Source organism: Phlebotomus argentipes, unplaced genomic scaffold (genome assembly GCF_947086385.1).
Source record: "Phlebotomus argentipes unplaced genomic scaffold, Phlebotomus argentipes genome assembly scaffold_18, whole genome shotgun sequence".
In the NCBI taxonomy this organism is placed as follows: Eukaryota; Metazoa; Arthropoda; class Insecta; order Diptera; family Psychodidae; genus Phlebotomus; species Phlebotomus argentipes.
In genome coordinates, this window is record NW_026776177.1 from 16120198 (window position 1) to 16145067 (window position 24870).

Consider the following 24870-nt stretch of genomic DNA (forward strand, 5'->3'; position numbering starts at 1 on the left):
ACAAGGATTTTCCTCCCTTGATCCCCTTCAGCACCCGCGACAAATCACTTTATCACTGGCTGAGGCAACCAGATATTTCTGCTCCTTCGGCAGGGACGCGCGCGTACTGCCGAGATGCGCCCACGAGGAGGACTTGCGGCGGACTGACGAGAGCAGTCTCGACAGGATAGTGCTCAAATTGATACTGTGGCCACCAGACCTTTCGCATTTCACACAGCTTTCCCTATATTTCTCCAAATAATCAGAATATAACACACACAACGCAATGCACACGAACTGGGGAAGCGCATGCGTTCCAATGCCAAACAGATACATAAAGCGGTTCGCTTTTTTACATACACCGGTCCACGGATCCTTCGCCGTTTCGTAGTAATTATTGCATGATTCCAATCTCCGATGCAAGACAAAACTCTTTGGTTTCTTCTTATCCTTCTGAACTCTTCACACAACCATTCGAGGTGAAAATGTTGAAATCATTATTACTTTCATCTGTAAACTTTAGGCTCGGATTATTTGTAGTTTTTCTGTGGAAAGTTTTAAAGAAGCTAAAAGTTGGTTCTTCAGATTCTAGTAAAGTAAGACCATTCGTTTCACTTTTAAAAGTACAAAACACTTTACAGAAAGTTGTGAAATTTATTTACATTCATATTTCTTAAGCCCAGAGATGAACTTTTGCGCACAAAAGATGGTGAAAATGTGTGTGAGAATGAAAAATCTTCTAACACTTGCTCATTCATGAATATGATAATTTTTTTAATAATATAGTAGGTACTACGAAAGTTGATAAATTGACGAAATTGACTTGGAATATTGTTGTAAATTGCACTGTGAATTTTATCCAACGTGTGTCAACAATTCAGTGTCGGATAAAAATATGGAATAAACAATTCTTTTTAGTCAATTTCTTCTGTAGATTTTTTAACATTATTTTTTTCATTATAAATACCGAAAGATGAATTGAAAGCAACACGAACTCTTCACTCTTCGACATTACACAACTTTCGTTACTGTAACATTTTGGTGATAAAAAGTGCTTCTTGCAAACTCTCAATTGTAGGACGACTAAATGAATGAAAGTTCATCTGTCCTTCCTCCATTAGGGTCTTCATCTCAGAAATTGATTATAATGAACGTGAAGCCAAGCTGCATAAATCATGATTGAGTTTGACTTTTCTGTGATTTGGGTAGACTTAGTGCTTTGCATCCCTAAAAAGGTAAACCACTGTTCAAATTTTCAAGTGTCGAGTTTGAATGTGACCTTAAACCAGTCATAATCAGAGTAAAGAACTTATCCTCCTACACAAAGAGAGAGTTAGATTTAAAAATGCTTCTGAATCACCAAACAGCAGATAATTAAATTAGTCTAATAAAAACCATGTAAATTTTTTGTCTGTTTAATCGTTTCCGAGCTAAAAAGGACCATTTCTTGATCCTTTGGGATCAATTTAAATTGCAATAGCACTATGAAAAACATAACGCTCTCCATGAAGTAGATTAAGACGTATCTATACTGTGTGTGCTTGCGAGTATCTATGGCATTAATAGCAGGCAAAACCCCCTTTCCGAATCACTTAGGAAGAATACGCGAAAATGGAGGTAAAATAATTATCAAGCTTATTGAGTTACGGAGAGGCTTTTTGAAACGTATTACAAGAACATTAGAGGGTGAAGCCAAACGGTTTTACCTCTTGAAAGGGTGGATCATTTATCTGAAAAATATACAAAAAGCTCCATGGTTTTAACAATCAAGAATACGATAGCGTTCTCGCATATTTTCACATAATTTCCCTGGCGTACGATAAAACTACTGGTTTTTCCGTAAGTACTTGCTTCTTATATTAATCCACCTCTCGCAATCCATTTCACAGTGGGTGGGCAACATGAGAGAATAGGGTAATTGACTTACACTGTATGACAGTTTTTCCCATTGTATCGTCACAGGGAAACTTGTGATGTGAAATGTACCTTGAAATTAATTAAATATCTGGCAAATTTGAATTATATTGCTGATGAAAGGGCATGAAAATGAGGTACATATTTCACTGATGTGCACACTTTTGAGCGCGGAGTGCGAAAAGGCCTGAGAGGAAAATGTTGGTGCAATCAAACAGGTGTTCGAGATGGCAAGTTTTTGTCTGACAACAGGGGATGATGGGGCGGGTGTTGCTAAAAAGCATGAACAATGTGCGGTGAATCGATAAAGTGATAAGTTTCTCGCACAACAATGGGGGCGCCTGGTGTTTCTGTCTCACCACCTGGCGTCTCCATGGCGATGAGAGCAAAGAATAAAATTTTGTCCATAAATCATAGGTTTAATCGGTGAATTTATTAGCGACTATCTGGCCATACATTTTGCTCTATGAAGTCCAAATAGAAACTCACTCGTGCATACACGCCTGGTGTTGAGCTCGCGCAAGAAATGCCAAAACTCGTCACACCAATTATTGTGGCGAAGCCATTATCACTGACTGTTTGCAATGGACCGCCGGAGTCGCCCTGGAATTAATACAAAATGCGTATTACAAGCTTTAATCTCATCAGCACTGATGATGGCTCGGCAATGCAATAAATTGCCGTCCCCAAATCCATTACTTTGCACGCAGATATTGATGTATACATAACTGCAAATATTTGTGCAATATGTGGTCACATCGGAGGGATTTTATTTGGTCACACACATGCCAATATATGACAAATTAAACACAAAAGTTGATTGCTCAGCGAATGGAAGTGTCCGACTTATTCATTTCATAGAGATTCAACGTGAATATTTCGCTCAGATACATTTTCGCATTCAGATTCCATTACCACAATTAATTTAGGGCATTCGATCAATTGAAATATAAGCTTTTAATAATTTTAGAATTATAAGAACAAAGCAATGTTTGCGGTGCAAATATGCATGGAATTTTGTCAACTGCGAGAGCAGAATTTGTGGGTTTCTCTAATAATGTTTGTGTGCGTATTTAGAGGTTTGAGAACTCACCTCACATGCATCGTTCTTGCGCGTCATATCGAACGCACAGAGCTGACCATCGTTGAGCAGATTGGGAAGAGCGCGGTCACGTGGTAAATCAGAGTACGTCCGGTTGCACCTGTCCAGAGGCACCGATGTGAGATTTGTCTTGAGCAGCAAACCTGACTTCTCTCGCCTCTCCACCGACGTCACACCCCAGCCGGTGACGACGAGGTGCGTATGCTCGGGCACATCATCGAGATTTGTGTTGAGACAGGCGGGCTTAACGTTCTCGTTCATTTCCGCCGGACGCGCAAGCCTGATAAGCGCAATGTCGTGGTAATTGCGATTCCTCTTGTAATCAGGATGGTTGATGATTCGACTGATGGCGATGTCTTGCGCCACAGCTGTGTCGTCGTTGCTCTTCAGTGTGACCTTCCCGAGGCGCACAATTTCTGGCAGTGCGGTGGGATTTGCCGTGCAATGGGCCGCAGTGAGGACGTATTGCTCGGAAATTAGACTTCCCCCGCAATTCCACAAGTACACTTCGTCACCGACTTCTTGCGACGGATAACCTAGGGCGGCCATGTGCGGAAATTCCCCGAGATTTGTCGCCTCACCACCCAATATATTATACGAGAGAGTTTGATACTTCTCCATGAATTTCTTGCACTCCTCTTCGCACTTTCTGCCCTTTCCCTCGATCCTCGAGGTCGGTGAAGTCGAAACGATGGACGATGATGTCTTTCCATCATTCTCTAGCAAGTAATTCTCATTATCAGGAGATCTGGAATGAGTTAGAAACTGTAATCACTACGACATATGGATTGAGAGAGATAACTTTGGGTTGAACTAAGTGAAACCAGGTTTTCTGTTAGTCAGGCAAACTTTACATATCTAAGAGACATTTAAAGCATAAAGTCGTGTTTCAATCGTGAAACCCCTAAGAAAAGAGTAATAAAAGTGCGTTTTTCTGTTATATCGATCCTCTTAGTGGAATAAACATGGAGTTTTGATAACTGTATTAAAAAATGTCCAAGAGATCGCCATATAAAAAACAGAAGCAGAAGCATAATTACTATTGTATGAAATATAACATATTGTCTTTTGCTAATCGTCGCAAGACTCTCAACACTTACATGAAATATATCTGATCCCGGTTATTTGGATCAATCACGATTGTGCTGGGCGGCGTGAGGTCATCGTGCGTCGGTCTTTCGTCTCCGCAGCATATAATTTCGTCATTGTCGACGAAACTGCATCTCACGATGTCAGAGTACGACAGTCTTCCGCTCTTGAATCCTTCCCTCGCCCAAATGCACTCGCGATGCGCCTTGCAGACACCGAGAGTTCCATCCGCGAGGTTGCATACGCTGCCTTCTGAAACGATCCCAGGCGAATTGGGAGAAAGAACGTGAGAGGGAGGACAAATGCAGATATTTCTCGCGCTATGTACTTTCGCGAGGGAAACTTTGTTCAAATGAAATATTAAAGGTATGGGAAAACTTTTTAACAATATAGCAAATTTACATAGAGAAGGGGTGGAAAAAAAATTATCGCTGAAATTTATACTTTTATGTGTGAACTTTCTTTGAATTTCGGGATATTTTGTGTGTTGTTTTATCTTTTTTGGACGCACGAGCTGGAATTTGCATTAATTGCTGAGCCGCAGTGTGTCGTAAGATCAGATTAAATATCAGGTATCCCTAGTTGTTTTCACCACGAAACCAGAGTGGGTGACGTCATAAGAACAACTTGACCTCAAGCAGTGTCAATCGGACGGCGAGAAAGAAAACGCATGCACGAGTGTTAAAATCCACACGACGAAAAGGTCGAGCGCGATTGGGAAATACCCGAAATGCAAAGAAACACACTTGATGGCAAGACCTAAGGGAAATTGATTGAGTGTACAGCAAGTGATGGGATATTCCATAACGTGAGATTGGATGCAGTGATTGACAAAGAATTACCATAGCGCTCAGCCTCCGCTGTGAGATGCACACATTTCAGTGGAATTAACAAAAGTGCGACGATGGCAATGAAATGGCCGAAGGTCATGTCGCTGTTTTGAGTCTTCGCTTCTCTTTTTCTTTATTGTAAAAATCAGCAGAAAAAAGACAACAACAAGGAGTTGTCAATAGCAGTTGGAGAAGAAGAGTTGTGGCAAAACTTGTTTCCACCTTAACTTCTTTTTTACGCTCAGAAATCCTCAGAAATTAATTTTGCACTCTCTTAGATTATTACTTTTGAAACTCGATGTACAGTTAATACAGCAAGCTTGGCATCGATTTATCGCACAAGGAGAGCTTGTAGAAATTTCAAAACTGTTGAATTCTCACAGCGATGCCCAGAAATTGCCATTGAATGTGTGAATAAAGTGTGATAAGACACTTGACCTATTTTGGCTCAATTCCTTGCCTTCAGCAGTTGATTACAGATTTTTGCCACACATCTTCACATCAACCACTATCACGAGACACTGGCTTTCGTGCTGAATAATTGACCAAGAAAGTTTCGACTTCAACAAACTTCACATATTTAAACACTCACTTCCAGTCGGATAAAAAAAAAACTTCTCAAATTAGCTTGCAAGAAGCCTCCGCGACTAGACTATGTATCTTGTGCGAGTGCGAAAGTCAAACTGGAATTACTGGCGATGCTACGCCGGAAAGATCTTCTGGTGGACTGAAGCGATTGAATCATCTTGTTGAAAAAAAAAACGACATATTTATAAACACACACGCGAAAACTTGTAAATACCCAATACTGGCGCTTCTACTGTGTGTCACAGCGAAATCGCAGTTCCACATTATTATTATTGGTCTCTAACACGATTGTAAGTATTTGCATAAAAAACAGTATGTAATTTCTGCATTACTTGAATAACATTTCAATACATGTTGTGTCGGCTGTTTTTTTTTACTATTTCACTTAACATTTTTGTGAACAATTTTGCGCAGTCACTGACACACACTGTGCATGTGGAAAAAGAAAAATTATCACAGAACTATATTTACTTTTCTTAAAGATTGTGATATTCTCTGGGGTATTGGAAATTCCGAACACTTTAACACCAATATTTTCAAGAATCCAGCAAGCTCGACAAGTTTTTTTTTCTCTCTGTTCAAATCAAGTGATATATCAATCACACTGTGCTTAAACATTGGCGCGTGTCTCTCGTAACAGTTCACAGTTCGAATGGATTACACCTAATAATTAACTTCGATTCTGAGTAGCATATAAAATACCGGGCAATTAAGTGTTTTTTCTTTCTTCTTCTTCATCACTCAATTTCACTTTAGTGTACACTAAAAAGCTCAGTTATTTTTGGTTTTTGCCGTCCAGTGAAAATAGCTGAAATTCACTTTTGGGCCAGAATAAGGGACCTTGACTAGTGGCAGCCGAATGGGTTATTGGCATTCGTCTGAGTCAGTAAAATGGGGAAGTACAGGTGAGAAAAAGCATAGATAGCCGAACGGTATCTTAAGCGGTGCCGAAGTTAAAAACCACATTAAAATTTTGCCGGAAACATCGCATTGAGTCAGACAATGCGGGCCACTTTTAGTGGAGATCCTATAAAGAGGTTCTCTGCACAAAGGAATGCTTAATGGTTAATTTATTGATTATTTGCCCCACTTCCGCAGCATTACGCATTTAACAGTGTAATTGAGTCTTGAGTGGAAGACAAAAGCAATTAAAATGGGTCAAATATCAAGGAATATCACTTTTCCTTATCGAATGCAATAAAATGAAATTGTTTCTTTTGCTATGAAAGTAGCCAGAAATTTTTCAGATAATAAAATATGCAGAAAATTTCTGGAAAAACGCTTTTAATAATTGTATAACAGATTTTCTTGTCGCAGAGAGAATGCAGTTAAAAATATGATAATTACAAGGATCATTGTAATTATATGGTTAAGGCCAAGATAATAGCAGTACAACCAAGAGATCGTAAACTTCGTTACGTAGTTCTTAATTAACGATTTTGCGTATAGTTTTCCTGGACTAGGTCAGTGCCTCGACAATGCTTTTTTTAAGGTTAAATGCAAATTCTAAGTGGGAAAATTAAACGAAAGACCAAGACCGTCGTAATAATTTTAATGTGTATTTACGGTTTGCTTTTCAAATAATTTTTTTGGAAAGAAAAAAAATCATATTTTTGAGGTGAAAGATCTTAAGAAAACATATTTAAGTGCTTTGTAAAACAAGCCATGAAGTGTTCATCTTCTCTGTTCTTAAGTTTATTTGCGTCCGTTTGCGCCTTGTCAAGTGAACACAAAAAATTGAATAAATACTAATTATTCAAAGAAAAAAAGAATTGAGAAAGTATTGTTACGCCATATTTCACTGTATATTTAGAGCTAAATATTGTGAGTGTGACTTTGAGAAACACAATCAATATACATGACTTTTCTTTAAACCATAAATTTATCTTTTGCTCGAGTCAGATTTGAACGGTTTTGTCTTCGAATGTTTGAATTTGCCGCTAAAAGTCGTGCTATGAATTTTATGGCAAAATTCGTGGAGACAAACATGGTCGAGTGTCAAAATCTCTCCAAAGCATTGTTGCTTGCATGTGATATTTGCGTTTGCTCTTTTGTAGTCTGTGAAATATAGTTAAAAATAATACTCAGGATGCCCTCCAATTTCTCTAATTTAAATAATGTTGTGTTCTGTGTGCTTAACTTTGTCATTTTACTTAATTCACTGGCCAAATGCTTCGCCAACACAAGCAGTGAAGACCTAAACTTACCTGAATCTCACGTAGTTTATCACCTCAATCGTCTTTCACGTGCTCCGGGTGTGAAGGAATGCTGGGGATACGAAGATGACTGTGATAGGGAGAATCACGCCTTCTCCCAGCCCGAATGTCCGGGTGAACATTCCACGTATGTTAAGGACAAGGCGACTCAGAGAAGCACCTTCTTCAGCCAGGCTGACTTCGGTGAGTGTGTTGTGAATGCTTGCAAGAAGGCTCTGAGATCAATGTTTGCTGTTTGTGTAATAAGGATTCGTGCGGCAGCAAATCCGGGAACAGTCAGTCATTTGCGAGCCACTCTTCCGCGATGACTCTTCTCTCGAGTGCTCCAAATACTTGCGCTTCTGCAGCGGCAGGAATATTCTGGTCAACTTCACTGACTTCCAGCACCGGCGCGAGCCAGTTCGGTATCACATGGATGTCCTGAAGGAGGGCGAAATTGCCGGTCACTGCACGCTGCACGTGAATCGGCTGAGAGAGGAATTGGGACATTTGAGCCCACTTCAGTCGTGGGCGCCAGAATTGCGTTTCTTCAGCGAATTACCTCAGCGACCAATCGAAAGTGGGCAGTGCGACGTGATCGTGACCCAACCGACAGTGCTTCTCAAATTGGACGCCAGTAAATTCCCAATTCCCATCTTTAACAGCCTGCAAAACATTTATAACCGCCACTGCTTCTCTTCTAGGTATTAACATGTACCATCATTTCTGTGATTTCTTCAATTTGTACGCGAGTCTTCACGTAAACACGTCCAACGGAAGGGATTTCGATCCATTCGGACGAGATGTGCGGATTCTCATTTGGGAGACTTACAAGTACATCTCACCATTTGCTGAAACCTTCGAGGCCTTCACGAAGAATCCTCTGTGGGACCTGAACACCTTTCGAGGCAAGACGGTGTGCTTCAAGAATCTCATGCTTCCACTTTTACCTCGAATGATTTTTGGACTTTTCTACAACACACCAATTGTAAGCATTCGAATACTTTGCGATTTTAAGTACTATGAAACCGATTTAGGCTATTTCTGTCAAAAATTGTGCCAATTCCAATTGGAATGACAAATTGAATTCTCCAATTCAATCGAATTTGAGAGGAATACGTGCCTGTATGATAAATCCATTAGGAACATTTCTTTGGCGATATTGCTATGAACTTAATACGGTGTTGTTTATATAAAAAAAAAACCTTCCAAACACTTTTTGGTTGATAATAACTTTTTAGCATCTTATGTTTTTGTCACTCGCAGATCCAAGGCTGTGAGAAGAGTGGATTATTTCGTGCCTTTTCCGAGTTCGTTCTACACCGGCTGCAGATTCCTCTTCATCCGCGGACAAGTGCTAAGGTGAGAGTGACATTCTTGTCGCGCGGAACGAAGTATCGGCGGGTGTTGAATGAGGAGGAGTTGATGGAGAGACTGCGTCAGGATGATCGCTTTGATGTGCAGAACGTCGCTTATGGCAGTCAGATGAAGTTCCGCGAGCAGCTGGAAATTACGCGAAACACCGACGTGTTCATTGGCATGCACGGAGCTGGTCTCACACACTTGCTCTTCCTGCCAAACTGGGCGTCAATCTTCGAGCTGTACAACTGCGAAGATCCCACGTGCTATCTGGACCTGGCGCGTCTCAGAGGCATCAATTATGTCACATGGGAGGACGCGGAGAAGCTGCAGAGTGAGGATGATGGCAGTGGCAATGAGAGTGGCGCGTATGCCAAGTTCACCAATTACTTCTTTGACGCCGCGGAGTTCATGAGGCTGGTGCACAAGGCGGCAGATCATGTGGAGCATCATGAGGAGTTTAGGAGCGCATCGAGTCAGTACCTATCGAGTGAGAAGGACCACGAGGAGCTTTGATTCAATTGCATGGTTGTGATAGTTATTCAAGCGAAATACTCTTCTGCGTGCACAAAATATTGAGGCTGGACAAAAATTACCTCGAGATAACGAATTAAATAGTAAGTTAAGTGACGAATAAGTGTCTTAATTTGTCGAAGTGGATTGAAGTCATCTTGCTACCTCATCCGCACTTTATTATCCAAAAAATGTATATGTGTACACATTTTTTCACATAGTTTTTTTTCATATATTGTGATTGGCATTTGTATAGGTTTTACCTTTGATTTCTCTTGTAAAATCTCTTGAGGCCATACAAAATTCTTTGTATTCATCATCATGTGCTGTAATCACTACCATTCTTTCCTTCAATGCTCTCATCATTAAATATTAAGAACTAGCCTGAACTTTGGAACAAGATTAAATAGTTTTTAATTTCTGCTTCTCACATGTCTCTTCAAGTGTTAATAACATTCTGTTTTTTTTTCTCACTAATAGTTACTCTATAAGATTTTATTGTTATAAAAAATATGAAGTATAGTTTATTTACAGATCTTATAGCACTTTTTGTACAGTTTTATTGATTTCCATTCCATTTGAATATATGTTTGAAGTACAGGGGGTGGGTTTAAACAATTCACAATTGTTCTACCATCTTTTTTTTTGTATAGCATCATTGTATAATGGTTTCTTTTAAAAATATATATTAGTAGTCTCCATAGTGTATGTTTCTTAGGTGATGTCCACACTGTCTACAGTGTTGTTTGGTTGTATTTTTCCTTGCCAAATAGAGAACTTTCGTTGTCAACTCAATCAGGTGAAGAAGCGCAGGTCAGTATTTGTAGTTAACTATAGAGAAATAGAGGATTTCAATCTGCAAATATCTCTTATCACGCTAACGATTAAATTGGTATTAGTTTGCATGTTAAATAGTATCAATGCGAGGGATGTCTGTCTGCCTTAGTACAGCTTGAAGCTGCGCTCCCGTCGCAGCTCATTGTCGAGATCGGCCAGTTGCTGCAGAAAGCCGTCGTTTGGCCTGATGTCGCGGTGCATCCGGACGGTCCGGATCGCCTCGGCGGCGCTCATTTGGCGACCGATCATGAGGTAGGCCAGCACACACGTGGCCGACCGCGACATGCCCATGAGGCAGTGGACCAGCACCTTTCCGCCACTATTCACGGCGTTCTCAATGAACTTGGATGCGATGTAGAAGTAGCGTGAGATATCTGTGGTGGGTTGATCGATCATCGGGAAGCCCATGTATCTGCGCAGGAAGACATTAACTCAGACGCTTCAATCAGAGGACAAATCTCGCCACTCACCGTATATTGGTCATATCTCTGTAGTATGAGTGTCCTGTGTCCACTTGACCAAAACGCGAACCCTCTGCGGTGTTCAATATATGCGTTATTCCCATTAGACGGAGATACGTTTTATTTTTAGCTGACGCTCTGCGAATACAACCACAAAGTATGATTAATATCACCGACACTCTCAGCTTGGGTCAGAAGACAATATATTGCTGATTATACAATATAATATACAAAAAAGCGCCGCCATTAGCCATGGCAGAATTCAATTCAATATTTATACCTTTGTGTTTATTTAAATCACGATAAACTCAGTCCATTTGCATAATTAGATAATTGGCTCTATTCTGTTGAAATTGATCCAATATGCTCCCATAATGAACACAATTCTATGAATTACCACTTTGTGTCCACTATAATGCTTCTAAATTTGCGATTCAATTCTAATATTTGTATATTTTCTTATACTCCCTTGTTTATTTTATTTTGGTTATCGGCGTCACAAAATGATTGAGCCAAATTAAAAGTATTTCGTTACAAGCTGATATTAATATAAGCTCAAATTTCAATGGAAATTCTATGATAATCCACAGATAATGCTAAACTCTTCTGATTTTAATATTAATTTCAAGATGAATTTCATATGAAATCTCAAAAGTAGTGCTTTTGAATTGTCTTTGATAAAATTTTAGTATGTCTAGAGGAGACATTTCGACTTGCTGATACAAATCTCAGTCGTTTCTTCTCAATTCCTTTGACATCAAGACGATAAAAGCTGACAAGAGTCTCACTTACGCATCACCAATGTAAATCTTTGGGTAAACCTCATCACAGTCAACGTCATGAATGGCACATTCTGAACGCCTCAGTGTCGGGATGGGTCGACTGGGTGTGATGGAGTAATGAAGAATCCTCTGTAGCTGTCGTCCAGTGGTCACATCTGTGGAGTCTAACCGGCTGTTGGAGTACTGCAAGCGAGAAAGTGAGAGCTTAGCCACGAGGCTTGTGGGATGGATGCCAAGAGTTGAATCCCAATATTTCCCACCACCTGTTACCGATGACGTGCAAGACAATGGCGAAAATCCACCCTCCCACCTTGTGGTCTCTCTGTCTATTTTTATTGCCTCTTCGTGATTCACTGATAAGTCAGCCGTGAATTTAGAGGGACACGGCTATTTTGGCATATGATGTTGATGGTGTATAAAAAAGCGCACACTTTAATGGGTGGGATTTTGTCTCAATCCCAATTAATGATACCGCGCACCATCGGACACTTGTTTACCCAGCAAAGCGTCTCTTTTGCGAGAAGCTCAAACTAGATGTCATGCTGTTTTTTAATGCGCCACACCAAAAGGGATCATTAAATATGTCTCACGCTTGAGTGATCAGACCCTGACGAAGGGGATTCGATGAGTTTAATTTTTATTTGGTTTCCATATTGAGAGGAAAGTTAATGCGCATCGACAGCCCACTCAATAAACCCAACAATGAGGCCTGATTCAGTATCACATCTCGCAGCACCATAAATAAATATCAATTGATGCCTCCATTATCCTCTTCTCGTTCATGCATTCGAGATCAAATTGATCACAATTGAGTTTGGTCAATTTTGCAGCACAATTCAATTGGGGAGAATGCCTGTCAAAGTGCTCAGCGGAGCATTGCATAATGGAATTGACGCGTTGCCTTCCTCAAGGACTGCCGCACATCCTCAAGGACTCTGTAGCCGAAAGCTCAGCTGGGAGAAATTCGGGAGAGCGGAAGAGAAAGCTCAGGAGAGACACGAAATTGGGTCACCCACATAATTTCGATGACCCCATTTCGTCACTCTCCGTGCTCGCATGCAATGCTCACGAGTTCAAATACATGTGCCAAAGTGCCATAAGGAGATTTGGACTTTAAACGTACACGAGGAAATCAATATATTTCTTCCATCGTGTTGCCCTTTCTCCCACTCCTCAATACACTAGCGCTTATTCATCATCGGGGTTGCTATTTGTATGCTTTTGTTGTTTGAGAGACAAGAAAAAAAACGTGTAGCATTAATTTTAATCCTGATTTCAAGAAATTACTAAGTCATTTGCATTACACTGCATAATTTTTCTCACACGATATGGAGATTAATTGTAAAGGCAAGTTTTCCCTTAAATGTGTCTAAAAGGGTTTCAAGTGGATTCTCGGAAGAGAAGTGTGTTTTGTGAATTCCTAAACATTACAAAATACTCTACAAAAGCACGATGTTTCCCAATAATTTCGCGAGAAAGTGAAAATCTGAGAGATTTTCATTTTATTCCGTTCTCAAAATAACACATTTCAAGGTAAAACAGAGTCATTTGTGAGATAGTTTGACTATATCTTAAGAATTTCTTACTTTAATGAGTGACGATGAGATTCTTTCTCCTGAATTTGATATGTGTGTATGTCTCAAGAGCAATTTACTTGTCTAAAATTAGCTGAAAATGGCCAATTTTTCTTTTTGGAGAGAAAAACAATTCCTGAGACAGTGGAAATGTGATATCAAAATGAGACGACAGGGAATTGCCTATCAAGTATTTCGGGTATTTCGTAATGTTGGATAACTTTATGGGGGGAAATAGAATAAAATAGGTTTTCCCGAGAATTTCACCCAAACTATGCCCGAGTCAGCAAAATGTACATAATACTGTGTGATCAATAGATAAAATTTATCAGTCACCCCATGCACAGAGAGCTCATATGTATGCCAACACTGTGCGACGTCCCTCAGTGATTTCACATTTCTCTCTAATCCATTCACCGATAAATTTCACTCATGTCAGACCATCACATTTCAGCATTTTTCAGCCGCAATGCTTTGAAAATTGAGAGGCATTTGAACTTCACAGTGACCTACCGCAAGTCTCCAAGACATATTCGGGCCTTTGAATTCGCGCTAACACTTTCCACTCATTCACGATTCACCCCCCAAATTACGTTCTGTCACTCCCTCTCTCGCCCTCTCTCTCTCTCTCTTGTTCCTCCTGCTGAATCTCCCCCCCAGGAGGAAATCAAGGATTTGATGCAAAAATAGGAGCTGCCCTAAGACAAGAGTTGAGCAAGAATTGCAACAACTTCGAAACACTCTGGCTCTCAAACGGTATTAATAGAACGATTTTCACTGTTCGACAATCAGAAGCCAACTGAATCACTCTCCGTGTGTGTATCGAGGAAAATAGCGTATGGATTTTTCACTGAGAACTTTTCGCCAGAGAATGAGCGAGTAAAGAGCGCGCACGAACACCACGGAAGCGAGCACATCTTAACATGGTGAACTTGTAGGAGTTCTAAATGATGTATTGTGAGGAATTTCTCAGCTTTAAATTAGAAAATCGCGCTCGTCTCTCTGATCAACATGAAAATTGGCTAATGATGTTTATTTCCAGAATCTGAGTGTTTGCAATTAAATTGGGTCGCAGAATTGTTTTGGATAACTTGGAAGACGCAATATATGAAAGTATGTGCTAATTCTAACATTTGCCTAAGAATGATTTTGCTCTTGAGAGTTTCAAAAGCTTTTATCCGATTTGTAAAGAGTTACAAACTTGAGATGTCTCAACCTAAATGTTTCTAGAAAATGTCAGATAGACAATAGATCAGCAAAACGAAAATTTTCACACACTTTTAAGTGTTTTATTCTGCACAATTTTTATAAGTTTATCCAATCATTACTGAAATTCAATATTAAAGTAAAATGAACATTCCATCTTCTGACAAATAATACAATTTTATTTTGGGGTTCCCGCGAATCTGATCACGGATTTTTGATGGGATCATCTTCCAAAGCGCAACGACTTCCAACGTCGCTGGTCTGTCCTGTAAGATCGGTAAGATCTGGCTGATGAGATTATTTGTAATATTCTCTCCATACAGTTTTAAACGTCTTAGGTCTCGGCACCTTCTAATGACCTCAACTATGCCTCTATTGGTGATATGATCGCAATGATTTATATGCAGTTCTTGAAGGCCATGGAAGTTTTTAGCGAATGACATTTGAATTAGATTCTCGTCACTCAAATTCCTATTGTGCGGGAGCTTCAGCACCCTTAACTCTCTGAGGGAGCACAGCGAGTGCAAAGTGTTTTGCGTGAAGGGACCAGAATAAATGGCGACGTGCTGCAATGCATTCCAAACGGCCAGTCTTGCCAGGCAAGTGTCGAATGTGAAGTTGTCGGGGGCAACGTCCAGCTCCAAAACCTTTAAGCACCGCAGATTTCTCAGGATGTTGTAGTCAATGGGAGTCCTAGGCTCATGGTTGTACCTTACTATGAGACTCTCTATGCTCTGCAGGTGATTCGCCACCACGCGCAAAGTGGCTCCATTGGTAAGACAGCTATAGCTGATGTTGAGCCGCTTCAGTCCCGGATTGTTTTGGCAGAATTGTGTGAAGTGGAATAACTCGATAGCAAAGCAAGAGCTCAGGTTGATCTCCTTAATGTTTCGCAAATCAGTCAAACAGTATCCGGATATGCTATCGTTACCAGATAGATTCAGAATCTCCAATTGTGTTGCATGTTGCAGACATGCCTTAATTCTCTCCATTCTGCCTGAAAATCTACAGTTCTCGAGCTCGATCACTTTAAGTTTTGCGAACATCTCAGATAACATCGCAAAGCTCACTTGGGTGATGTCAAACATATTGAGGTGTAAGTTCTCCAAGTTACTAAAGCCCTTGAGGATATCGCTTAGAATGCAATCGATGTTGTAAAATGAGCAGGTTTGGGCTTTAAGGGTGCGAACATACGGGCCTAACCTCGCTGAGATGTTCCTCACTTCCCTCAGCACTATCCGAACTTGCACTGTCTCTTTGGACTTCTGATCCGAGAGTTCTTCGTAGTCCAATACACGCTGAATTTTGTACATTCTCTGAGCGAGAGCCTTAAATCGTCTGCAAACCTTCTCCAACTCTATCAAATGCAGGACATTCAGGTGGGAAAATATGGAAAGCAGGCAATCATCGTCTAGTACGTCTAGTGCTAAGTTGGAGTTGATCGCGTTCGGTTCCTGGGCGGGCTCGCACGCTTCGTCAGTTTCTTGACTGTCTTCCACATCGATGAGTCTCTTCATTTTGTACTAAGTCTTACAGTCACGATTTTTCTTATCACTTATTTTCACAGCTCAAAGCAACTCCCGGATGTGAATGTGCAAAATTTTGACAGTGCTGGTCGACACCCAATAGCGAATATTTCAACCTGCAAGAAATTTCCATGGACAAGTCTAATAAGAATCAAATTTCAATTTGGTATAGCGTCAAAAAACACAATTCAATAATGTCATTTGCATTTTAATCAACACATTTTGTTGTGTTGTTTTCATAAATATCGCCTGAAATATATCTAATGAATCAACACTTTAGATAACTTCCATAATTGATATTTATGCATAAATTTGAATAATGCATTCACGCAAATAACTTTACAAAGGTCACACGATAAGAATAAAGTTTCACATCAATTCCGCCGTCTGATGAACTTTCGCAGTAAAAGTCAGGGTGGAAGCCAATGCGAGAGTAACTATGGAAATACTCAAATACTCAGGATACGGAGTTCTCTCTCCCTCTCTCTCTCTCTCTCGCGAAAGAAGTGACATGTGAGAAACACGCGCTATAATATCCTAATTGCGAATTTTTATATAAATAGATCTCATCGCTCTCGATCGCGCGACGCTGTTGGCGTGAAGCAAAGGCGGCAGAGCGGATGATTCAGAAGACACGGCAATTGAATGGGCTCGCGATTTTCCATAGCACTTTGGCCATGAATGAAAATTATGCTATCTGTGCTGCATCAGAGTACGCATAGAGGTCACAGCGGGCTTTCTGCGCATCTCCCAATCGCGACATGTCGTATGGAGCATTTGCTCAATGGGCCCTTCCTGTCGGCGCACTTTTCCCCAGGAGGCACAAGAAAATACGCAGTTTTCTAAAAACGACTATCAACAAACCATTTTTTTGGTCAACGTGCCGCTTTTCTGCCGAAGGTGGAATTTTCACTGATAACACTGAGAGCCTCTGTTGATTTTTTTTCGCTTATCTCCGCCGGGAGAGTAATCTCACAGACAGAAACACTGAATACTCCGCCGGCGATTTAACACAGAAATGCTTGACATAAAAAATACTAGAAAATATGGGTATTTTGATGAGCGGAGGGCTTTTGGAATTACACAAATACTTTGTACTTTTGCACTATCTCTCGCGGATAAGTTCACCTCACCCACGGCCCAGGCGAGACGCTTTGGAGAATATTCCAGCTTCCAGTGAAAAGTGAAGCTTTTCCATGCCGTTGGGTTGGCTACCATGTGACGGCGATATTGTCATTTTGCGTCTGAGAGTGTATGTGAAACCGAGGCACAAATATGTGAAATTGTGCTTGAAGTACACGGTAAAGAATTAGATTAAATTTGTAAACTCGTTAGTAAATAAATGAGCAATTTAAGAGTGTGCATAGACTTAAAGTTAAATTTCTTAAAGCCAAGCTCAGCAAAGGAAAATCCGTGAAAAATCTCTACACCAAAGGTATGAAAATTAGTGATATTTTACTCTAATAGGGAATAGGAAGCAGTTATATTGGATTTGTGTACATATGAAAATTCATATATTCATAATTTGAATTAATGGGTTAACGTGCATTTACTTGCTTTACAGTGTGCAAACAGATATTTTAAAACATTTCATTGTGTGCACGTTTAGCTTCTTTTCTCCTTCTTCTTCTTGTTCTTCGACTCACTTCAGAAATACAGAGTCAAAAGACTAAACAAATTCTATTTTTGTTTGATTACAAAATGATTTTAACTTAAAAGTATGAAAAAGTGAAAGTTCACAGCAAGATTATGTTACCATCTTCGGGAAGTGATGTCAGATAAGCCAAAAAGCAGGATAGTTTTGTCTTGAATTACCAGAAGGTTGAGGTGTAGTGCTCAGAATGTGGAGATTCCAAAGAAATAGGAAGATATGCTTCTTCCTCACAATGCTCTGTCTCATTGTTCTGGTGTACTGTGTGGGATCGCTCATCGAGAGCTCTTCCAGGATGCTCACACTGCAGAACCAGGCGAAGGTGCGGAAGCTAAGGGAGAAGAGTCGCGTGATTGTGGGCCACTACATTGGCCCAGGAATCATGGGCAATCTCTCCAAGAGTAAGTCACGCTTGTATGAAAATCCTATGTATCCTGGTGCTGGCGTCAGTATAGTTAACTCCCAAAGTATTCTTGGTGATGGCTTAGTGGAATATAAGGTATAATTCACATAGCAAAGATCCCATTATACATCTATTCAACTATCATTTTTATTATTTCTGCAGACGACTTGAACTCAAACAACTTCTCTCCGATTCCCGGAGAGGGTGAAAATGGGAAGCCAGTGGCAATTCCGGTGAAGGACATGGTGCGAATGCAGCAGAGTTTCCAGATAAACCGCTTCAATCTGCTGGCCAGTGATAGGATCTCTCTGAATCGGACGCTTCCGGACGTGAGGCGGATAAGATGCATTGAGAGGCAATATGGCAAGAAGTTGCCCAGCACTTCTGTGATAGTAGTCTTTCACAACGAAGCGTGGTCAGTGCTTTTGCGGACTGTGTGGAGTGTCATCACGAGAAGTCCCAGGCAATTCCTCAAAGAGATTATCCTTGTGGACGATGCGAGTGAGAGAAGTGAGTAGTGAATGTTCTGTAGTGGTTTTACTTGACTCAAATATCCCTAAAAGAATGAAATGGTGAGGAAGAAATCAAGACTGAGAATGCAAAATATTCTAAATTGTCTTAATCAGAACTGAGTTAATACTTTTATTTCTTTTCCAGGTTTTTTGGACAAACCTCTGGAGGAATATGTGTCTGAACTTCCAGTAGTGACTAAAGTTTTCCGACTGCGCGAGCGAGAAGGTCTGGTTGCGGCTCGACTCCTTGGGGCTGAGCACGCTAGAGGCGATGTCTTGGTCTTCCTGGACGCGCACTGTGAGTGCTCGCCTGGCTGGCTGGAGCCATTGCTGGCTGAAATCCAGAAGAATCGGCGGAAGGTCGCGTGTCCTGTGATTGACATCATCAGCGACGACAACTTCAGCTATGTGAAGAGCTTTGAGCTGCACTGGGGAGCTTTCAATTGGCAATTGCATTTCCGGTGGTTCGCGTTGGAAAGCAGTGAATTGCTGAAGAGGCGAAATGACATCACGACACCCTTCAGAACACCAGCCATGGCCGGCGGACTGTTTGCCATTGATCGCGAGTATTTCTACGAAATTGGCGCCTACGACAGAGCCATGAAGATTTGGGGCGGCGAAAATATGGAGCTGTCCTTTCGTGTGTGGCAGTGCGGCGGGGAAATCGAAATTGTGCCCTGTTCTCACGTGGGTCACCTCTTCAGGAAGAGTTCGCCGTACACATTTCCCGGTGGAGTGAACGAAGTGAGTAATTTCAAGACATTTCTCCACATGTATTTGTACATTTCTTGTACGCTTTCCTTTTCAGATTCTAAACAAAAACCTGGCGCGAGTGGCTCTAGTTTGGATGGACGAGTGGTCGGAATTTTTCTTCAAATTCAACTCTGTGGCTTCGAGAATTCGCAAATTTGAGAACGTGACTGATCGCGTGGCTCTTCGCAAGTCTCTGGACTGCAAGGATTTCAAGTGGTATTTGACAGAAGTATGGCCACAGCACTTCTTCCCCACCGACGACAGATTGTTCGGCAGAATAGTGCAAATCTCGACCAGCAGCCGCGTGTATGAATCGTACAAGACTCTCGTGGTGGACAGCGGAGGCAATTGGGTGAATTTAATACGATTGATAAATAACAATGCTGACAAATTGCACAACTTCCTAGACGGAGATTACACAAATGCGCTGTGCTTAATGCGCTCCGCATCTAATGGTATTTTTAACCAATTCGGCCGGGCAACACTTGAGCTTTGCAAAACAGCACAGAATTCACTCACGCAAATGTTTGTGGTGACTAAAGAGGGTAAGATAATGACAGATGAAAATTTATGCCTTGATGCCTCGGAGAAAGCTGCAGAATCGAGCAGCAACTCGACAATGGCAAGACTTATAACGTGCTCAGACACCGTACGCCAATCGTGGCTTTATGATCCTGCCAAGCTCAAGATAATACACAAGGTATCGAATTTTTGCCTGCACGGCGCTAAAAGCAGAGACGAGGGTGTGCATGTTGAGGTGTTTATTGAGAAATGCAGCCAACAAGTCGATCAATCGTGGATTTTTATGCCACATCCGTGGAAGTAACTCTATATGTGATAAGGAATTCCTGAAATGTAACAAACTGCTTGAGATGCTTTGCTGTCTTGCTCAACTTTCTAAAAGGTATCGAAATTTTTTAGTGCTAATTTTTCGTGCATTTCTAAATGCTTGATCTCAATGCTTAAGCGTATTAAACTCATTTTAGGGCATTTCTTAACACCTCGCTTTCTTTTCACTCTAACAAATTCACTAATATCTAATTGTGAACTGATTAAAACCATTCGAATTTTATACGAGGCTTTTTGAGTTGAAGACAGCAAAAAAAAACATCTCGATGTCGTTGAATTTCAAAAGTAATCGAATAAAAGGCCTGAAAGTAGGCAAAATGTACGCTTTAAAACTGAATACATTTCATATCGAATATTATTATTCCATTTTATAAAGCATATTATTACATTCAGAAATCATAGCGATAAGAAAGAAAAACGAGAGACTTCAATTTATAAAAATTTATTACATAGAAATTGGTCATGATTTCTTTTCTATAAACAAAAAATAATAGTGCTCGCTTTCTATGTGGAAAATGGTAACAATATTAAAATTGTAATTCTACACGAAATTATTAAATGCTATATTTATACTATTACAAATCAATATATTAATTTTCTAATTAAGAAGAAAAAAATTCTCTTTTATTTTTATGTTACAATTGTTGTAATTACAGGTTATGTAGAAGAGTTTTCTTATGGTACAATTTTGAAAAAAAGAAAAGGAAGAAAAACAATCTCATTTCAGTTATCATTCTATTTTGTGAATTATTTCAGGGTGCTTCAGATTGTGGAAAGGCTTGCCTCTTATTGAAACGCGACAGCTGTGTGATAAATGCAGAAGATTTTCTATAACAAATTCACTGAAGACGCAATAAAATGGTACATTTCTATGCAATTCACTAAAATCTTGCAGAACATTTGTATATCTTTCTCATGATGTTTCCAGTCTCTTGCAATTTTATGCAAATACTATTCAATTTGCAGGAATGGAAACTGGAGCAAAATTTGCTTGTGATAAGCGTAGACCTTCACTCATTGTTTTTTCCCCCGATAAAATCTATCTTGTTAGGCAGTGAAAATAGGTGAAGGAGATTCACGGTAACTTGAGTCAGGATAATCCACATTTTTCATTGTTCTACTGAATTGGGAAAAAATTCAATATTTTTGTCAGCATCCAAAGCGGGAAAAAAATGACTTTGGTATGAAATAATTCCAAAAAGAGTATTCTGTTCACTTCTATCAAATCCTATTCGTCTTTTGGATCTATATTCTAACACTTACAAACTCTATTCACAGTACTTACAAAAGATCTATTTACACTTTCTACTCAACGCCATAGACTAATCGACATTTTAGCAAGTATCAGCTTCTCGAATTTTCTCGTGAACATTTTTTTGTCGTAAACACAGTCAAATTCCTCACTGAAAATCACTGAAACTATAGCATTTAATTTACACGACATAATTACAATAACACTAAGTAGGAATGTTTCATTTAACTTCTTACTAAATCAAGTTTTTACAATCAATAATACATTTTTCTCATTACAAATAACTCTAGTATTGTACGTTCGTTGATTTTCACTTCGTCCTTTTTGCACTAATAAGCTAGAGAAACAATATGTAAAACGAAGAGGGAAACGAAGAAGGTTCTAAGCGTTTGATTATTTCTGTAAATTTACTAATGGAATTAGCTTTATCTGAAATTTGATAAACACTTTTAAAGAACAGCATCAGAAGGATTTTTATCATACTAAAAGTATAACCAATTGAAAAACTGTATGATGAAATTGATCCAAAATGTTTCATCACAACACTAAAAGCGATTTATTCGCAGAATAATTTTGATCTTTCTTGTAAAAACACAGCATTTGTAATTTGTAATTTGTCATTTATTCATCTCTTTCTTCCCCACGCGTATCGTGCATTTTCCTTCCTGCTCGCACGATGGCTGTCTCGACATGTCAGAGTCGGTCGCTGACAGAGTAGGAAGGAAGATGCACGATACGCGTGGGGAAGAAAGAGATGAATAAATGACAAATTACAAACGCTGTGTTTTCATCATTATAAATCGAAAAAACTCTTCAAAATCGGTCTTTAGAGATAAAAGATTAGGCATAATTTCAATTTATTTCTACTGCGATTGGGATTTGAATCTGAATCTGTGGTTGATCTGACGGTTTTTTTTTTTTGATTTCCAGGATATTTCTCAGATATTTTTTGTGTCAATTTGGATATAATTTCAGAGAGCAAAACCGAAGCGGATCAGAAGAAAGTGTCTTGGAAGACGTTTCTGAGCAAGTGTGGCGCTTAGAACTCCGGCGATTGGGATGGGGCGGAAGTCGAGGACAGCGAGAGAGACGCGCGCGAGGTGAGCGTGAAAGAGAGGTCAGGTAACTTGCACGTGATCGTCACTGATGTGATTGTTGTTGCTACTCGTGGTGGAGTTGTTGTTCTGCTCGGTGTCGTCGTGCATGGACTTGGGCGACACGGGCTCGGACGACGAGGAGCTCCGCGACGAGTGGGCGTCTGGTGGGTGGGTGGCGGTACGCAGCGACAGCGGCAGCTGCGTGACTTTGCCCATGAAGGAGCGAATCTCCTCGAAGTACGAGTCGTCCGTGAGGCCGCGCGTGGAGCGCCGCGCGTTGCGGAGGCGCTCGTCGAAGCCCAGGCCCAGCGACACGGCGTCCGCCTCGTGCTTCTTAAGGTGGCGGTCCAGGTTGGTCTGCTGGCCGAAGCACCGCTCGCAGAGGGCGCACTTGAAGGGCCGCTCCTTGTTGTGGATGTTGCGGACGTGCCGCTGCAGATTGCTGGATATGCTGAACGACCGCTCGCAGTACTTGCACTTGTACGGCTGCTCGCCGGTGTGCGTGCGCAGGTGGCGCGTGAGGTTGGCGGATCGCGGGAAGACCTTGCCGCAGAACTTGCAGGCGTAGCGGTCCTTGTTCTTGCCGGGGTGCGGCAGGGAGTTGCCCAGCGCGGCCGCGCTGTCGCCGTTGCTGGGCTGCGCCGCCGTGGGCGACATGAGCTGTGGCAGGCTGGACAGGAGCTCGGGCTTGGGGCGCAGCAAGTCGAAGGGCGCCGGCGCGCGGGGCGAGACGAAGGGGCTGCGGTAGTGCAGCGGGATGCGCGCCGCCTTCGCCATGGCCTCCAGCATGAGCGGGTGGAGGGTGGTGGGCGAAGGGAAGAGCGCCGCCGGCGAGGGACACGGCAGGCTGGGTATCCGCAGCTCCTCTTTGCTGGTAAAAGTGCCGATGCTGTTGCTCGTTTTGCAATTGTCCTCATTGTTATTGTTGTTGCTGATGGGACTCATGGATCGGTGATCCATAATGATGACATTGCTATTTTCATCTTCAACCCGATTAGTGGCGCAATGGAATGCAATCTTCTTGTGATCAACCCGTAGGTCAAGTGGCTGATCATGTTGCGATTCATTCTGCTGTAGCAATAGATTTGATGATGAGGAACGACTTGCAAGAGATAAATCGTATGGAATTTGCGATGAAAATGATAAATTGCTGCCGAGCAAGGGATAAACGGCCCCCTGCTTCGGACTCGGGAGCATTTTTCGGGGCGAATGATCTTTTTCTCGCATCTTCACTAACCATTCAAATGCTGTTGTGTTGGATTCCTCTCTCGACACACAGCTCAAGTGCTTCACAGACATCTAAAACTGCACCACATTTATCCTCTTGCTCGCCTATCGCTGTTTAGCACTCTGCAAAACATAGGAAAAAAGAAGGCAAAGCTGTAACATCTTTCACTCGAATGGGCGCTATCTTACATGATCACTCCACCGATACGAAACTCCTACCGGGGAGAAATTTTCGTGCACGGCGAAAAAGACAGTCTTAACAATTTAGAAGAACATCATCTGGCAAAACGCTCAATTCAATTTCAACCATCTTCAGTGTCTCTTTTTGCATTCCCCATCGCGAACTTTCAGGCCACATTTGATATATCAATTCGCTGAGCCTGAAAATTACTCTCGCAATTCTACACATATTTTCTTACATTCGCGCATCGTTCGTGTCAATTTTTTCTTTAACTAACGGATCATCTTAAAATTGTGAAGTTTTTTTCTTATATTAAATTGTGAATTCAAATTAAAGTCAGAAAAGCTTCTGGTTTTAGATTTCTTGCTATTTTGAAACCAAAAGACGCACAGCAGAACTTTTCTCGTTGGAATGTCGTTTTTCCAGCTCTAAACTATCAGTTTTGATCGTTTTGATCAGGCGTCAGCATAAACTAATAATAGCGCCTCATTGACTTTATTAATAAGATAATAATAACATAAAAAATAATATGCATAAGTACAGTATACAAAACAGATATCAAGTATGGTAATTGTACTTAAAGGGGTTCGAAGGAATAAGTTTCAAGTGATTTTCAATTCTTGCTGGAAAATTCCACTAACACTACATATCGCGTAATATTCTGATCGAAAATTCTTCATTAATTTGCATACCTGGTGTAGCATTGATTACCGTGACATTCCAAAATCGGGCGCCAATTAAATCTCAAAAGGCACACGAAGAAAGTGTTCGTATTGCCAGTGAAATAATTTCGCGTGAATGCAATTGAGTTTAATATCTTAATTCTTGTCTTTTACATAAGATCTTGTCAACTCAATTGAGGCACTTGAACTTCTCCAGGGTTCCTCTTGGGCAAAGTGAAATTCCGCGATGGCGAAGATATTGCGTGGTTCTGTCTATCCGCGTGGAAGATGCTGCGGATAAAAAGGCGCTCTGGTATTGGCTGTTGGA

General features: G+C 40.9%; 5 protein-coding genes across 10 annotated transcripts; 2 read left to right on the top strand and 3 right to left on the bottom strand.

Moving 5' to 3' along the window:
* Positions 1–2291: 2291 nt before the first annotated feature.
* LOC132260197 (serine protease persephone-like) lies at positions 2292–6124 on the bottom strand. Of its 2 annotated transcripts, none has more exons than XM_059758170.1 (4): positions 4927–6124; positions 4096–4333; positions 2987–3743; positions 2292–2496 (listed from the first exon to the last, which is right to left on the bottom strand). In XM_059758170.1, the coding sequence occupies exons 1-4, from the start codon at positions 5012–5014 to the stop codon at positions 2329–2331; spliced, it is 1251 nt and encodes a 416-aa protein (XP_059614153.1). In that variant the 5' UTR covers positions 5015–6124; the 3' UTR covers positions 2292–2328. The 2 variants fall into 2 exon arrangements, with proteins under 2 accessions (XP_059614153.1, XP_059614152.1); XM_059758169.1 differs by having other exon boundaries at positions 4096–4336; positions 4927–6116.
* Positions 6125–7515: 1391 nt separating this feature from the next.
* Positions 7516–10268, top strand: LOC132261000 (EGF domain-specific O-linked N-acetylglucosamine transferase). The gene is made up of 4 exons (XM_059759464.1): positions 7516–7901; positions 7966–8334; positions 8402–8685; positions 8964–10268. The coding sequence occupies exons 1-4, from the start codon at positions 7592–7594 to the stop codon at positions 9570–9572; spliced, it is 1572 nt and encodes a 523-aa protein (XP_059615447.1). The 5' UTR covers positions 7516–7591; the 3' UTR covers positions 9573–10268.
* On the bottom strand, positions 10076–17297 carry LOC132261001 (dual specificity protein phosphatase 3). Of its 3 annotated transcripts, none has more exons than XM_059759467.1 (4): positions 16820–17143; positions 11660–11832; positions 10877–11005; positions 10076–10818 (listed from the first exon to the last, which is right to left on the bottom strand). In XM_059759467.1, exons 1-4 carry the CDS (start codon positions 16820–16822, stop codon positions 10512–10514), a joined length of 612 nt encoding a protein of 203 aa, XP_059615450.1. In that variant the 5' UTR covers positions 16823–17143; the 3' UTR covers positions 10076–10511. The 3 variants fall into 3 exon arrangements, with proteins under 3 accessions (XP_059615450.1, XP_059615449.1, XP_059615448.1); XM_059759466.1 differs by lacking the exon at positions 16820–17143 and adding an exon at positions 13737–14061; XM_059759465.1 differs by lacking the exons at positions 10076–10818; positions 10877–11005; positions 11660–11832 and adding an exon at positions 14491–16071 and having other exon boundaries at positions 16820–17297.
* Positions 17298–17600: 303 nt separating this feature from the next.
* LOC132259390 (polypeptide N-acetylgalactosaminyltransferase 3) lies at positions 17601–21751 on the top strand. 3 transcript variants are annotated; one of them, XR_009468311.1, is made up of 5 exons: positions 17601–18007; positions 18172–18519; positions 18667–19265; positions 19330–20178; positions 20880–21751. XR_009468311.1 is itself a non-coding variant. In XM_059757010.1 (4 exons), the coding sequence occupies exons 1-4, from the start codon at positions 17797–17799 to the stop codon at positions 20098–20100; spliced, it is 1929 nt and encodes a 642-aa protein (XP_059612993.1). In that variant the 5' UTR covers positions 17601–17796; the 3' UTR covers positions 20101–21733. The 3 variants fall into 3 exon arrangements, 2 of the variants coding, with proteins under 2 accessions (XP_059612993.1, XP_059612994.1); XM_059757010.1 differs by having other exon boundaries at positions 19330–21733; XM_059757011.1 differs by having other exon boundaries at positions 17924–18105; positions 19330–21733.
* A 742-nt stretch (positions 21752–22493) lies between these two features.
* On the bottom strand, positions 22494–23702 carry LOC132259240 (transcription factor hamlet). Its single transcript, XM_059756797.1, has one exon. The coding sequence runs from the start codon at positions 23697–23699 to the stop codon at positions 22494–22496; it is 1206 nt and encodes a 401-aa protein (XP_059612780.1). The 5' UTR covers positions 23700–23702.
* Between the last annotated feature and the right edge of the window lie 1168 nt (positions 23703–24870).

Excerpts from the sequence above, each read along its gene's own strand:
- LOC132260197 (XM_059758169.1), bottom strand. The coding sequence starts at position 5,014 with ATGACCTTCGGCCATTTCATTGCCATCGTCGCACTTTTGTTAATTCCA. Across the intron at positions 4,337-4,926 it reads AGCGGAGGCTGAGCGCTATG|AAGGCAGCGTATGCAACCTC; the intron begins GTAATTCTTTGT and ends GGATCGTTTCAG. Across the intron at positions 3,744-4,095 it reads CGGGATCAGATATATTTCAT|ATCTCCTGATAATGAGAATT; the intron begins GTAAGTGTTGAG and ends AACTCATTCCAG.
- LOC132261000 (XM_059759464.1), top strand. The coding sequence starts at position 7,592 with ATGCCCTCCAATTTCTCTAATTTAAATAATGTTGTGTTCTGTGTGCTT. Across the intron at positions 7,902-7,965 it reads CTTCAGCCAGGCTGACTTCG|GATTCGTGCGGCAGCAAATC; the intron begins GTGAGTGTGTTG and ends TTGTGTAATAAG. Across the intron at positions 8,686-8,963 it reads TTTTCTACAACACACCAATT|ATCCAAGGCTGTGAGAAGAG; the intron begins GTAAGCATTCGA and ends TGTCACTCGCAG.
- LOC132261001 (XM_059759465.1), bottom strand. The coding sequence starts at position 15,946 with ATGAAGAGACTCATCGATGTGGAAGACAGTCAAGAAACTGACGAAGCG.
- LOC132259390 (XM_059757010.1), top strand. The coding sequence starts at position 17,797 with ATGTGGAGATTCCAAAGAAATAGGAAGATATGCTTCTTCCTCACAATG. Across the intron at positions 18,520-18,666 it reads GGACGATGCGAGTGAGAGAA|GTTTTTTGGACAAACCTCTG; the intron begins GTGAGTAGTGAA and ends TTTCTTTTCCAG. Across the intron at positions 19,266-19,329 it reads TTCCCGGTGGAGTGAACGAA|ATTCTAAACAAAAACCTGGC; the intron begins GTGAGTAATTTC and ends TTTCCTTTTCAG.
- LOC132259240 (XM_059756797.1), bottom strand. The coding sequence starts at position 23,699 with ATGCGAGAAAAAGATCATTCGCCCCGAAAAATGCTCCCGAGTCCGAAG.